The 16,380-nt window shown below is 38.2% G+C and overlaps 1 protein-coding gene across 1 annotated transcript in view; it reads left to right on the top strand.

The window, feature by feature from the left end:
• The window catches only part of DPP10 (dipeptidyl peptidase like 10), a 227,408-nt gene that overhangs the window by 83,136 nt on the left and 127,892 nt on the right, over positions 1-16,380 (top strand). The window contains exon 3 of the mRNA XM_075181255.1: positions 225-320. Coding sequence (XP_075037356.1) covers positions 225-320 — 96 coding nt within the window. The remainder of the gene's footprint in view (positions 1-224; positions 321-16,380) is intronic.

Below are 16,380 nucleotides of genomic sequence, written 5' to 3'. Positions count from 1 at the left end.
ATTAATACATGTAGGTCATTAGATATAATCTAGGAGGAAGCAGTTACACATCAGTAAGATGAATAAATCTCCTGGTCTGTTCTGTAACAGATAGACAGCTGTTTATCATCTCTATGGTCCAGAACTACATGATTAGTGTGAATATCAGACATCACTGTCATTATATACTAAGAATATTAAAGGAAATATGTTATTTGTAAAACTGGGGTTTTGCTCTTTTTCAGATGAACCAACGAATTCATCAGAAACAATCCTCACGTTGGATGATCTGTTCAGAAAAGAGTTCTCCATCCAAAATCCAGAACCCAGGTGGATCAATGGTAGGTGGGGAAACGTTCTTGTGTCGCTGCGTCAGTGGCCACATCGCTCTGCTACAAAGTGTCCACGTGGAAAACGTTATATATTTATGCTTGTATTGTTATTTATCATCCCGGTTACATTGACTATCCCAGAATATTGGAGCTGTTGCACATTGATGTATTTATGACAGAGACAATCCCCCGACTCTCCTCACTATATACAGTGAGCCCATATAGTAGAAGATGGAGATCATACGTGGCCAATTCTCCTATTTATTTGGTTTTTATAAACCTCAGACTGAATATTCATCTGAGGCACATTGTCCTTCAGCTGCCGGCAACAGTACTAAGGACAATACCTGTTAGAGTCAGGACTGTGTATTTGTTTTATATCTGGATAAGAATTAGTCTAGGTGGCGATAAATTGTGATGTTATTGTCTTCTGCTGCATGAAAACATGGATTTATTGGTGATAAATCAATCGTCTTAGAAACAGTAAAATTAGAAGTATTAGTAGTAGTAGCAGTAGTATTAGTATTAGTAGTTTTAGTGTTAGTAGTATTAGTAATAATAGTAGTAGTAGCAGTAGTATTAGTAGTATTGGTAGTTTTAGTGTTAGTAGTATTAGTAATAATAGTAGTAGTAGCAGTAGTATTAGTAGTATTGGTAGTTTTAGTGTTAGTAGTATTAGTAGCAGTAGTATTGGTAGTTTTAGTGTTAGTAGTATTAGTAGTATTGGTAGTTTTAGTGTTAGTAGTATTAGTAGCAGTAGTATTAGTAGTATTGGTAGTTTTAGTGTTAGTAGTATTAGTAATAATAGTAGTAGTAGCAGTAGTATTAGTATTAGTAGTTTTAGTGTTAGTAGTATTAGTAATAATAGTAGTAGTAGCAGTAGTATTAGTAGTATTGGTAGTTTTAGTGTTAGTAGTATTAGTAATAATAGTAGTAGTAGCAGTAGTATTAGTAGTATTGGTAGTTTTAGTGTTAGTAGTATTAGTAGCAGTAGTATTGGTAGTTTTAGTATTAGTAGTATTGGTAGTTTTAGTGTTAGTAGTATTAGTAGCAGTAGTATTAGTAGTATTGGTAGTTTTAGTGTTAGTAGTATTAGTAATAATAGTAGTAGTAGCAGTAGTATTAGTAGTATTGGTAGTTTTAGTGTTAGTAGTATTAGTAGCAGTAGTATTAGTAGTATTGGTAGTTTTAGTGTTAGTAGAATTAGTAGCAGTCGTATTAGTAGTATTGGTAGTTTTAGTGTTAGTAGTATTAGTAGCAGTAGTATTAGTAGTAGTAGCAGTAGTATTAGTAGCAGTAGTATTAGTAGTATTAGTAGTAGTAGTTGTAGTATTATTAGTAGTAGCAGCAGTAGTATTAGTAGTAGCAGTAGTATTAGTAGCAGAAGTAGTAGTAGTAATATTAGTAGCAGTTGTAGTATTAGTAGTAGTATTAGTAGTAGTAGCAGCAGTAATGTTAGTAGTAGTAGTATTAGTAGTATTAGTAGTATTAGTAGTTGTAGTATTATTATTAGTAGCAGTAGTATTAGTAGTAGCAGTAGTATTAGTAGCAGAAGTAGTAGTAGTAATAATAGTAGTAGCAGCAATATTAGTAGCAGTTGTAGTATTAGTAGTAGTATTAGTAGTAGTAGCAGCAGTAGTAGCAGCAGTAGTAGTAGTAATAGTAGTAGCAGTAGTGTTAGAATTAGTAGTAATTTTAGCAGTAGTAGTTTTAGTATTAGTAGTAAGTTTAGTACTAGTAGTATTAGTAAGTATAATGTAGTTGACACTTTGTAATGTAACACTACGTGCCTCCTATTTGCCCCGACTCTAGGGTAGTTCAGGGACTGTTAGGAGGCGCCATTGACGTGAGTGACATTGCTGGGGTCTTTGTAGGGAGGGAGGCGGATGGAGGTGACCTAGGTCTTTAGAATTACTAGGTGCGTCCCCCAGTGAATGTGACACGCCCCTAGTGAGATGTGATTGGACAGATGTTGGTAGGTGTGCAGAATGTAGAGTATTATCTTATATAACACTACATAGAATTCCATGTCCCACAATCCCCTGGGGTTTAAGTGACACTCACCTGTGTTCTGTGTAACAAGCTGCATCCTGCGGTGTCTGCGATAATTATACAGACATGAGATCATTTGTGTGCTTTCCAATACTCTCTTTGTTACCTGTTGGTGTAACCTTACTCTGTGTTACATGTCAGGTAATCTTCTAGTTCTCCTGCTTATTGTGTAATAAGGTCCATGCTGTGCAGGAATCCTGTATTTAGGATACTTTAAGGTTTTTTTCAGGTTTGGCTGTCGGAGAATCTCTAATAATATTCTCAGTATACACACAAAGCACATGGAAGATACAGCTGAGGAAAGTGTGTTCTGTCTACTGTATGATTAGGTATTGGTGTATGTTATATGTGTACGTGCTGTGTATTGGTGTATGTTATATGTGTACGTGCTGTGTATTGATGTATGTTATATGTGTACGTGCTGTGTATTGATGTATGTTATATGTGTACGTGCTGTGTATTGATGTATGTTATATGTGTACGTGCTGTGTATTGGTGTATGTTATATGTGTACGTGCTGTGTATTGATGTATGTTATATGTGTACGTGCTGTGTATTGATGTATGTTATATGTGTACGTGCTGTGTATTGGTGTATGTTATATGTGTACGTGCTGTGTATTGATGTATGTTATATGTGTACGTGCTGTGTATTGATGTATGTTATATGTGTACGTGCTGTGTATTGGTGTATGTTATATGTGTACGTGCTGTGTATTGATGTATGTTATATGTGTACGTGCTGTGTATTGATGTATGTTATATGTGTACGTGCTGTGTATTGGTGTATGTTATATGTGTACGTGCTGTGTATTGGTGTATGTTATATGTGTACGTGCTGTGTATTAGTGTATGTTATATGTGTGCGGACTGTGTATTGGTGTATGTTATATGTGTACGTGCTGTGTATTGGTGTATGTTATATGTGTACGTGCTGTGTATTGGTGTATGTTATATGTGGGCGGACTGTGTATTGGTGTATGTTATATGTGTACATGCTGTGTATTGGTGGATGTTATATGTGTGTGTGGCTGTGTATTGGTGTATGTTATATGTGTACATGCTGTGTATTGGTGGATGTTATATGTGTGTGGGCTGTGTATTGGTGTATGTTATATGTGTACGTGCTGTGTATTGGTGTATGGTATATGTGTGTGGCTGTGTATTGGTGGATGTTATATGTGTACATGCTGTGTATTGGTGTATGGTATATGTGTACGTGCTGTGTATTGATGTATGTTATATGTGTACGTGCTGTGTATTGATGTATGTTATATGTGTACGTGCTGTGTATTGATGTATGTTATATGTGTACGTGCTGTGTATTGGTGTATGTTATATGTGTACATGCTGTGTATTGATGTATGTTATATGTGTACGTGCTGTGTATTGATGTATGTTATATGTGTACGTGCTGTGTATTGATGTATGTTATATGTGTACGTGCTGTGTATTGATGTATGTTATATGTGTACGTGCTGTGTATTGGTGTATATTATATGTGTACGTGCTGTGTATTGGTGTCTCCATAACTGTTCTTCCGCTCCATCTTTACTGCATATGACTGGCCGGAGTTTCTGAAGTATTGGTACTTTTTGTTCATTGTTCTGTATGGTTTCACCCTGTATAGTCTACTGTTAGTACTGTGTGCGGCACTGCGGATACCTTGTGGCGCCTAACAAATAAATGATAATAATAATAATAATATGTGTGTATGTATATATGTGTATTATACTGTATGTATGTGTATTATTCTATATGTATGTATGTATGTATTTGTATTATACTGTATGTATGTGTATTATACTGTATGTATGTGTATTATTCTATATGTATGTATGTATGTGTATTATACTGTATGTATGTGTATTATACTGTATGTATGTGTATTATTCTATATGTATGTATGTATGTATGTATGTGTATTATACTGTATATATATATATATATATATATATATGTATTATACTGTATATGTACGTGTATTATACTATATGTATATTATACTGTATGTGTGTATGTATAGATGTGTATTATACTGTATGTATATGTATGTGTATGTATTATACTGTATGTATATGTTTGTATATTATACTGTATGTGTATGTATGTGTATTATACTGTATGTATATTATACTGTATGTGTATGTATGTGTATTATACTGTATGTATATGTATGTGTATTATACTGTATGTGTATGTATGTGTATTATACTGTATATGTACGTGTATTATACTATATGTATATTATACTGTATGTGTGTATGTATAGATGTGTATTATACTGTATGTATATATATATATATATATATATATATATATATATATGTGTATTATACTGTATATGTACGTGTATTATACTATATGTATATTATACTGTATGTGTGTATGTATAGATGTGTATTATACTGTATGTATATGTATGTGTATGTATTATACTGTATGTATATGTATGTGTATTATACTGTATGTGTATGTATGTGTATTATACTGTATGTATATTATTCTGTATGTGTGTATGTATAGATGTGTATTATACTGTATGTTTATTATACTGTATGTATGTGTATTATACTGTATGTATATTATTCTGTATGTGTGTATGTATAGATATGTATTATACTGTATGTTTATTATACTGTATGTGTATTATACTGTATGTATATGTATGTGTATTACACTGTATGTGTATGTATGTGTATTATACTGTATGTATATTATACTGTATGTGTATCTATGTGTATTATACTGTATGTATATTATACTGTATGTGTGTATGTATAGATGTGTATTATACTGCATGTATATGTATGTGTATTATACTGTATGTGTGTATGTATAGATGTGTATTATACTGTATGTTTATTATACTGTATGTGTATGTATGTGTATTATACTGTATGTGTGTATGTATGTGTTTTATACTGTATGTGTATGTATGTGTATTATACTGTATGTGTGTATATATGTGTATTATACTGTATGTGTATGTATGTGTATTATACTGTATGAGTGTATGTTAGATGTGTGTTATACTGTATGTGTATGTATGTGTATTATACTGTATGTATATTATACTGTATGAGTGTATGTATAGATGTGTGTTATACTGTATGTGTATTATACTGTATGTGTATGTATGTGCATTATACTGTATGTATGTATATTATACTGTATGTGTGTATGTATAGATGTGTATTATACTGTATGTTTATTATACTGTATGTGTATGTATGTGTATTATACTGTATGTGTGTATGTATGTGTTTTATACTGTATTTGTATGTATGTGTATTATACTGTATGTGTATGTATGTATGTATGTATGTGTATTATACTGTATGTATATTATACTGTATGAATGTATGTATAGATGTGTGTTATACTGTATGTGTATTATACTGTATGTGTATGCATGTGTATTATACTGTATGTGTATTATACTGTATGTGTATTATTCTGTATGTGTATATATGTGTATTTTACTATATGTATATGTATTATACTGTATGTCTGTGTGTATGTGTATTATACTGTACTGTGTGTCCCTTTAACAGCCCCTTTACCCCCAGGCTATTCTACATGATTAACACCCCCCATTCCTCCCTCTATAAATTCCATACAAACCTACATATATTCCCCTCCTATACTCACACAACCTTCTGACCACCAGACCAACATCACGTGTCATACCGCCCAACATGCAAGGGCAGGGTGTGTGGCCATGTCATGATGGGGGTGTGGCCATGTCACCATGGGGGTGTGGCCATGTCACTATGGGGGATGTGGTAAAGTGCTAGGCTGCCCATTAGATTTTTTAGACATAATACCAAAGATAACCCCAACAGTGGAGTCTATTAATTTCTAATATATTGCTGGTATGTATTCCTAATTTTGTAGTATATTAGGGGGTGCACTCCATGAACTGCACTCCATGAACAGCACTCCATGAACTGCACTCCATGAACAGCACTCCATGAGCAGCACTCCATGAACAGCACTCCATGAACTGCACTCCATGAGCAGCACTCCATGAGCAGCACTCCATGAACTGCACTCCATGAACTGCACTCCATGAGCAGCACTCCATGAACAGCACTCCATGAATAGCACTCCATGAACAGCACTCCATGTTCCAATGCCAAAAAGAGAAAAGAAAGTTCTGATATCGGAGGCACTTTTTCTTTAACACTAACACATAGGCTCACTTTCAACCTTGTCTTTTTGGTATAGAAATATTACATTTTTTTTATTTTATTTCAACTATTTAAATAATGACTTGTAAGTACAGTAATACTCCATTTGTATTGCAAAATATAGGATAAAAACTGGTGAAATAGATAAAGAAATAGAGGGATCTGATTAAATGCCTGGGGTGGGGGGTTATTATACCCCTATGTTGGTCCTCTATGCTCTCTATATAGCAGTGTGTTCTCACTTGAATTGTTTGGATTTTCTTATAATAGTTGATTATATTTCATATCAAGAAAGCTGGTATTAACTGCATTATTACTGTGTATGAAGGCTATATGTCCCTTATTTATTACATATATCAATAATTCACATGACAGAAGGGATTATTAATATCACAATATCTTAAATCTTTAGGTGTAGTCTGGATTTTGTTTTTTTTATTTTGTGTAGATGTCTATTCTCAGCTCTGTGTTATTAACTGTTTATAATGATGAAATTCTTGGAGCTCCTTCGTTTGTTTTGTTTTTTATAACATATATTTTTTCAGAATGCTTATTATTTATTCCCTTCTGTCATCGGCCACTTGTTATAGGCTCAAAATGTAACTGGCAGTGGATCTTACAATGTTACAGACATATCTGATACAACGTTTCTGTTCCTGTATATTGTCCTTCTGTAACATTATTCTATCATTGTGTTATCTACACCAGGATCATATTCACTATAATACTCTGTTATTGATGATGTTTTGCTAGTTCTTATTTATATATTTCAAAACAATTGTCATTGTTTATAGTCAGTGCAGCGTGATCCCACATTACGTGCTATTCACTGACCCTCCGCTACTGAGCGGCCGCTCGTTGTTCTGTAGATTTTATTTCTGTCCCTACAACTTATTTGCTATAAAGTGACTGAGCACATAGAGGACCACAAGTGCGGAGCAGCTGCGCGTCCTCCGACCTACGTTTCGCCTGCGCTTTGTCTCCCTTTCCCCAACTTTCCAACCCACGGGACAGACATGACGGGACATTCGGGACTGTCCTGCTGACATTGGGACAGCTGTGAGGTTTGTTGTGTGACTGGATCACGTCGCCCTCTAAGCACTTTCCCATCTACCTGGTCCAATATGTAATATGGGGCGATTACCCTCATGTATCTAAATCTTCATTTCTATAGTTTATAAGCATGTGAGCAGCGCCCTCTGACCACTTTATCAGTCTATTAATGCTGTGTGTAGAGTATGCTGGCGCTACACACAGAAATGATATTATTACATGTGTTATATCCTGGGAGCACTGTGTGAGTTCCTGGTCCTGTCCCTGTATCACTGAGGACATAGAAAGATTAATATTGGGGCAGTGACTGCTGGAGACGGCAGAATCTGCTTCTTTCTTATTAGAACTCAGCCGCTGAATGTAATACAGAGTTTTACTTTCCACCAATGATACATTGAATTCTTTTTCATATGTTGTTTTTGTGATTGTACAGTATTGTGTGTTGTTGGCGCCTTCCCTTCTCTCTCTCTTCTCTGTTCCTTTTGTAATTCTGTGTATTATTATAGTTTTATCTTCATCTTTGCCTTGAAACGCAGAATGGAGGTGAATGGAAGACTGAGCGAGAGAGATTAGAGAATATTACACAGTGACGGAGACGCTTCTGCTTTATGTGGTATAAAAGGCAGCTTCTACCATATCTGTACCAGACAGGTGCCCTAATTGAAGTTGTAATTAGCAGCCGTCTTCTAGAAGCCGTCAGTTTCCCTATTAATTGTATGATACAAGTCATTCTCGGCAGAAATGGATGGAAATTGTGTGTTCATTTACTTACATACAACTAATAATACGGCAATAACATATATGTTCTATAGAATTTGCTATTATCTTTTCTACTCAATTTTCTGCTGTTAATTTACCACATCAGTCCATAGACAATGACTTTAAAACACTATAAAACAAATAAAAAACAGGTCGAGGCTTTTATTGACCCGCCCACTGCGGCTGGACGGCGTCACGTACTGCGCAGAGCATCTGTAGTACATAATGGGCCTCATTCATTGAGGAACGTACTCATTTCTTTTTACGTACGTTTTCTCCTGGACAAAACCATGTTACAATACAAGGGTGCATATTAGTCTATTAGTTTTCATATAAGTTCAAAATTGGCTTTTTTTTCCTAGATCAACATTAAATTTCAAAGTACAAATAAGCTATCAAGTATTTGTGTACTACATGAAAAATAATAAACAAATTTGCACCCCTTGCATAGTTAAATGGTTTGGTGTTGCAGTCGACGTCTTGTGCAAAGTAAATATGTAAGCGTCATCCAAGTTCATAGTTTAAATCCAGAATATACATTAATGGTCTGATTCAAGTCAGAACACAAATTGAGTGTTTTTAAAAAGAGTAACCTTTGCATAGTATTCAAATGTTTCTTAAGATACGTTACAATTTGAATAGGTGTGACGTAACCCTTCGTATAATCACTATTCCTGGAATCATAGACACACACAGAGGCTGAAGTAGATTTTAGGAGTAATTGCACTATGTTTACTACAATGTATTCACATCAGAAAGAACATCATTTTTATATCATCATAAATTAAAATAACTGGTAACAATATAATAACAAAGCAATTAAAAAAACAATAAGAACAAATTTAACTGTAGTTTTTTTCCCCAATATTATCCACATATCTGAGATTTTTTTTTATTTCATCTATTATTTTAAACTAACTAAATAACTAACTAACTAACTCCTCAATGCGCACAGTGCAGAGCGGGTGGAGAACAAATCTTCATTGTGTTGTGTTGTTGTGTGATCAGTCATCACTATCACCCTGCCCTGCAGAACATGACACTTACTGCACAGTAGCTGTATGTGAACACGCCTGTACTGTACATGTCTTGTCTTATGTTGCCCCTCCCCCTCCCCTTATCAGACATGTGTGAATGTAAATTGCTGCAGTTGTGTAAGTTTAGTTCCTGGACATGTGCAACGCGAAACCACACAAGAAACACTACACAACCGGGCGTCAGGCTGGGAATAAGCTGCAGTCAGATTTTATATCTGGAACTGAATATAAGGAAATAAATAAGTGATAACAGATCCAGGATTTCAGACTCACACCAGGTGTGACACTCAGGGGACACAGCGATCTTAGGCTCACAGCTACAGTACTCACAGGTAGTAATAAGTAACGGTCAGAGTCTGTTACCCTGTCCCAGCCTAAACAGCATCGTTATATACAGACTGCCGGACATGGTTTGCGACACCCCCTACAAATAACACTATATTGTGATGTTATTGCTGCTGCTAAACCGCGTTGATTTTCTATCTGACATTTCCATTTACACCTCATTACGTTCCACGCTGTAATGTGGTTTCAGAAACATAATAATGATTGATAGCACAACCTCTACAATCTACACAGCCAAATAAACAATCATATGAGTTGTAATATAGACAGATGGTTTCACACCTGCCCATAGTGCCCCCTCCGCTGTATTCAAGGGATGGAGAATGTCATTTAACTGGACCTAAAAATAGTGATCATTAAACCAGATTGACAGCACTGACGGAGATTTCATCAAATGCAATTGGACATCCGGTGACAACAGAGGCGGAGGGAAGATATAAACGACTGTGTATATACCACCATATAGAGGGTATTATGTGACTGCCTGCACACAGTCTAACCTGCGGCTCTCCAGCTAATCTGCCAGGACATGCTGTGCTTTGTAGTTCTACAGCACTGAAGAGCCAGACACTGATAAAAGTAAAGTATTATTGATTAATGTCCTCACAGTAGGTATAACCCCGATTTGTAAAGAAAACACTATCTGAGGGTGCAGTTGTCCTTCAGTCTCCTGAGTGAGAGGACCCCCCGGGTGTCTGCACGCTGCTCGTTCTGTGGCGGGATGTTGTAGGTGTTATGTGTACAGAGCAGGGATATATTACATATAGCCGGCGAGTTACATGAACCAGAGAACACACGATCATTTCTCCTCATGCTCAGAATGATACATTGGTATATTTCCAAGACCAAATAAAGCTATTTATAGTTATAGCTGTGGATACTGATTATCAAGTGAACCACAGGAGCTGCTGCAGCGATAATACCGCAGAGAATCTCCACACGGACTCACTTCTTCTTACAAACATCACACGGAACCAAGCCTATGCTCATGTGTAGGCCGCAGTTCTAAACAAACATGATAAAGAGGAATATTAATGATTGAGCTATTTGGAGGGATCTTCACTGGAAAACTTAATGTAAACAGATTGTGTCACCTGAGCGACCCCTGTTTATATAAAACTAACTATATATATATATATATATATATATATATATATATATATATATATATATATATATATATATAGTGACAGAAGCTCTGGGCAAGAGGTAAATGGCAGGTACATAAGTCCCAGGTTCCTGTTGTTTGTATTTATGCAGACTGATCAAGAGATGCACCTGGGAGGTGCCTGTGAAGGCAGCTGGGATATGCAACCAGCCTCTCAGACCTGGGGAGGAGGTTAGTTGCCTCCTGAGACACTCTGCTGCAGAGAGCAATGATATGTTGTAGTTCTGAGAGAGGGTCTTGCTAAATGTATTAGCTAGTAGCCAGATGGCTAGGATTTTGTTTACATTTTGTGTTGTTTACAAGCTGGTGAATAAACTGTCTGTGGCTGTTATCCTGAAGCCTCTGGACTTGTGTGGTTACTGCTGCTGTTCATCGCATCTTCCCCCAGGAGATAGTACCTGTACCCCTGATTATACTACATATGGTGGAGAATTGGCTTGCAAAGATCTGCGCATGTCAAGAATAGCAGCAGTTTTGGAGATACTTGCAGAAACCAGCTCTGTGTATGTGCTTGTAACGTTTAAAAGGGACAAACACTGCAGAGAAATACGTGCATGTCTTGTCATGTGGATAAAAGCAGCTAAAAATTGGAATGTTTTGCTCAGGAACAGTGGGAAACAGAGAACCACGTGGATGTGAGTAATAAATGCTGCTGTGAAGTACTGTTTGAACAGATTTGCTGCATATATGATGATTTGAGAGAAGCTGAAGGTTGTCAGTGAAAACTGGCTATTTGTGTTGGAAAAGCAGAAGTGTATGCACAGACCAATGAGACACAGATTAAAGGCAAATAAATCAAGTGTTTTCATGGACTCAGTTTAATTGCTCTAAAGCAGGAGTGTTCATTATTTCTGGGAAGAAAACCCAAGTATATGTTGCTGAAGTCTAGGAAAGGTGTGTTTTCTGCAAAGCACAAATTGGGTGTGGCCTGGTTCTGTGCAAAGAGCAAGAGACTTTAAAGAGAAAAGATTATTGAGAATCTTGGGCAGCGTAAAGTGGATGTTTCTGTGTGGAAACAACAGGAACCATGCAAATGTGTTTGCAAAACTATTGAGCAGAAGTTAAAGGGGAAAGAAAAAAAGTTTTTACTCGGCTAAGGAAAAGTTTGAGACATATGCTGGGTGTTGTAGTGCCACACATGTTAAGTCAAGTGCGGTGCTCCTTCTATAAAGAAAAAGCAGAAGCCTACTGTCTCAACCCAAAAAGAGACTGTGTGAAAATGTAAAGAGAAAGGCACCCAATTTTAGGAAAGTACTTTATATGACAAAGTCCTATGGACCCTGACCTGGGGCATCGCCAGCTGATTAAGAAGTCTACAGTCTGTCCTTCTCCTGCACTGGGAGGTAACATGGAAGATATAGTCAAAGCGTTGATACAATTTTCTGTGGTCCAGCAGGCAGCTAATGCAGCTCAGCGGGAAGCTACCAGGGTGAGGCTATTAGTCATTGAGGAGTTCCAGAGGCAACAACAAGCAACCAATGAACAGTTCCAGAGAGAATGTCACCAAGACCATCAAGACCTCAAAGAGGTGGTGCAGGCTCTAGTGTCCCGGTCTGACAAGGCTTTTCCGGAGGTCACAACCAGCTCCAGCTCTATATCAACTAGTCATTTCCTTCAAAAGATGACCAAGGAGGATGATATAGAGGCCTATTTAGCAACGTTTGAGAGAACTGCTGAAAGGGAAAATTGTTCAGTGGGCCGACCTGCTGGCTCCCCTCCTATCTGGGGAGTCACAAAAGGCATACTATGATCTCAACTTTACTGATACCAAGGACTATGATAAAGTGAAGCCGGAAATTCTGACCCATTTGGGTGTCACAAAGGCGCAAAGAGTACATAGTTGGGGACAAGAGGAGGATAAACCTCCCCACTCGCAGATGCGTGACCTAATCAACCTCACTAAAAAATGCTTATAACCAGAGACTTTGACAGGCCCCCAAATTGTGAAAAGGATCGTGATGGGTAAGTCATGGAGACCCCAAAACAGCAGACCAGCTCGTGGAGATGGCCGAGAGGTATCTGGCAGCTGAGTGTACCCCGTCGGCCCCTAGCTCCGCTACGCCGATCTCCAGTGACCTCTGGTAAGACTGTTCCAGGGGAAAAGGGTGCTGGGCGGTGGAATAAGCTGAAACATACAGATACCGATGGTCGGGAACCTGGAGATTGGCCAGTTATGCCAAGAAGGTCCCAGCCTCGTAGAAGACTTGATAGAAATATGATAAGATGTTTTAGATGTGGTGAATTAGGCCATATTGCTGCTAACTGCTCACTTACCTCTGAGTCTATGTAGTGTGATACTGCTTATGTACGGCACAGAATGTCTTTCTTTGCCCAGCTGGACTGCGCTGCAGACCGACACCCTGAGTCAGACAAACAAATGTGTGTAATTACCATAGAAGGCAAAAGTGTAAATGCTCTACTAGATTCCGGTAGCATGGTGACACTAGTGAAAGCCAGGTTGGTGAGCCCCGTAAAGCATCTAGGGGAAGGTGTTAGGGTAACCTGTATACATGGGGATACACAGCATTATGCTACCGCTGCAGTGAACATAGTAACACAGTTGGTTCAGTGATATTTACTATGGGATTAATTCCTCGTTTAGGGTTTGATGTAATATTGGGGCGAGATTTCTCTCACTTGTGGGAGCTGTGGGGAACCCAGGTGGTTACACAAGTAAATAGCCCAGACCCAGTAAATAATGTTACAGATGTAGTAAGGGTGGAAGTGTTCCCAGAATATGAAACCTTTCCTTTCTCAAATATGCTGGGTGAGACAGGAAGTGACGAGGGCAGTAGTGGAGCACAGGAGAATGTACCTCCTACTGAAGGAGGAAATGTTGTGGAACCAGCCGATGGGATGGCTGATCTTGAAGTGGGATAATATATATTTGCCTCAGAGCAGTTACAGGACCCCACTCCGCTAAAGGCTATGGAAAATGTCAAAATGGTTGATGGAGAACCCCCTAGAGCTCGATAGTAGATTGTTGTACCCTTACATGGCAATGAATCAAGGGTTATTGTACCAAATGTCAAAAAAGGGTGAAGATATTGTGGAGCAGCTAATTGTACCTAAGGCTTATAGGAGAACAGTTTTGGACTTGGCTCATGGTCCTATAACTGCAGGACATCTGGGGTAGAAAAAAACCTCAGAGAATATTACAGCGGTTTTTCTGGCCAGGGATCCATAAAGATGTATCTGATTATTGCACATCCTGCCCCGAGTGTCAATACCATGCTCCTAGGCCACACTTTAAAAGTCTGCTTGTCCCGTTACCCAATATTGAAGTACCATTTGAGAGGATAGCTATGGATTTGGTGGGTCCTTTACTAAAGTCTGCCCGGGGGCATCAATATATTCTGGTGATATTAGATTATGCTACAATGTACCCGGAGGCGATCCCATTACGTAATACATCAACAAAGGCTATTGCTAGGGAACTCGTACATGTCTTTAGCAGAGTTGTGATACCTAAAGAAATCCTCACTGACCAGGGTAATCCTTTTATGCTGTGCCGCTTGTTTAAGGTCACTCAACTAAGGACCTCTGTGTATCACCCACAGACTGATGGGTTAGTAGAGAGGTTTAATAAAACGTTAAAGCATATTCTAAAGAAGGTAGTGGACAAAGATGAGAAAAATTGGGACTGTTTGTTACCCTACTTGTTACTGGCAGTTAGAGAGGTACCCCAGTCCTCCACGGGGTTCTCACCTTTTGATATGTTGTATGGGAGACACCCTAGGGGGTTACTGGATATCACCAAGGAGACGTGGGAGGGGCAACCTAGTCCCCATAAATCTGTGATTGAATATGTTTCCCAGATGCAAGAAAGAATATCTGCAGTGGTGCCAATCGTAAGAGAGCACCTAGAGCCAGCCCAACTGGCACAACAACGGGTGTATAACCGTAATGCCCAAGTACCCACCTTTACTCCTGGCAACAGGGTGCTTGTTTTAGTGCCTACTGCAGAAAGTAAATTGTTGGCTAAATGGCAAGGACCCTTTGTAATAATGGAGAGTGGAGAAGTTAACTACAAGGTATATCAGCCAGGGAGAAGAAAACCAGAACAAATTTACCATGTAAACCTTATAAAACCTTGGAAAGATAGAGCAGCCCTGTCAGTTACCCCCGGTTACCCCGGCACCTGCTTTACCGCTGGTTCCAGAAGTAGTCGTAGCTAACACCCTCTCAGTTGCCCAACAGAGAGATGCTAAAGAGTTTCTCATAAGAAACAGAGACTTATTTGTGGATGGACCTGGTAAAACAACAGTCATTAATCATGATATAGTCACTGAACCGGGGGTTAAGGTCAATATGAAACCCTATAGAATACCAGAGGCCCAACGGGAGTTAGTGTCGAAGGAAATTAATAAAATGTTAGAATTGGATGTAATTGAAGAATCACATAGTAAATCACAAGTCCTATCGTGCTCATTCCGAAGCCTGATGGGAGTTTACGCTTCTGCAATGACTTTCGTAAATTAAATAATGTGTCTAAATGTTATGCATACCCAATGCCTCGAGTGGACGAGCTTATTGAAAGTTGGGTGCAGCACGTTATTTAACAACTTTAGACCTAACCAAAGGGTACTGGCAGGTACCACTGACAGACAGAGCCAAAGAGGAGACAGCATTTTCTGCCCCAGAAGGTCTCTTCCAGTATAAGAGGTCACTATTTGGATTACACGGGGCGCCGGACACATTTCAGAGAATGATGGATAAGATACTAAGGCCCCATAGGTGTTATGCTGCAGCCTACCTTGATGAGTTATCCCTAGTCCAGATTGTCAGTCCCATCTGTCCAGGGTTCAAGCAGTGTTGGACTCCATCTGGGAGGCAGGTTTAACAGATAACCCAAAAAAGTGTTATTTAGGAATGGAGGAGGTGAAATATCTGGGGTATACCATTGGTAGAGGTCTGATAAAGCCCGAACTTAATAAAATTGAGGCATTACAAAACTGGCCAAGACCTCTGAACAAGAAACAAGTTAGAGGTTTCCTGGGAATCACAGGTATTCTAGAAGGTTTATTCCCATTGACTGACCTGACTATGGGTAGGAAGTCAGTGATGATTACGTGGAGTCCAGAAGCAGAGAAGGCTTTTCAAGCATTAAAGATAGCATTGTGCACTCAACCGGGTTTAATGACACCTGACTTCAAAAATGAACTTGTGGTGCAGACAGATGATTCAAGTGTAGGGATAGGTGCGGTGTTATCCCAAAGTAAGAATGGTGAGGAGCATCCTATTATTTATTTAAGCTGGAAGTTGAATGTGCATGAAAGAAATTATGCCACTATTGAAAAAGAAACCCTGGCAATTAAATGGGCATTAGAAACATTATATTTTGGCCGGAAGTTTAGGTTAATTACCGACCATACTCCGTTGAAGTGGATGTCTGAAAACAAAGAAACTAACGGCAGAATAACTAGGTGGTTCTTGGCCCTCCAAAATTTAAAATTTTCT

Source organism: Mixophyes fleayi, chromosome 7, assembly GCF_038048845.1.
Source record: "Mixophyes fleayi isolate aMixFle1 chromosome 7, aMixFle1.hap1, whole genome shotgun sequence".
Lineage (NCBI taxonomy): Eukaryota > Metazoa > Chordata > Amphibia > Anura > Limnodynastidae > Mixophyes > Mixophyes fleayi.
This window is presented reverse-complemented; position numbering and strand designations above follow the sequence as displayed.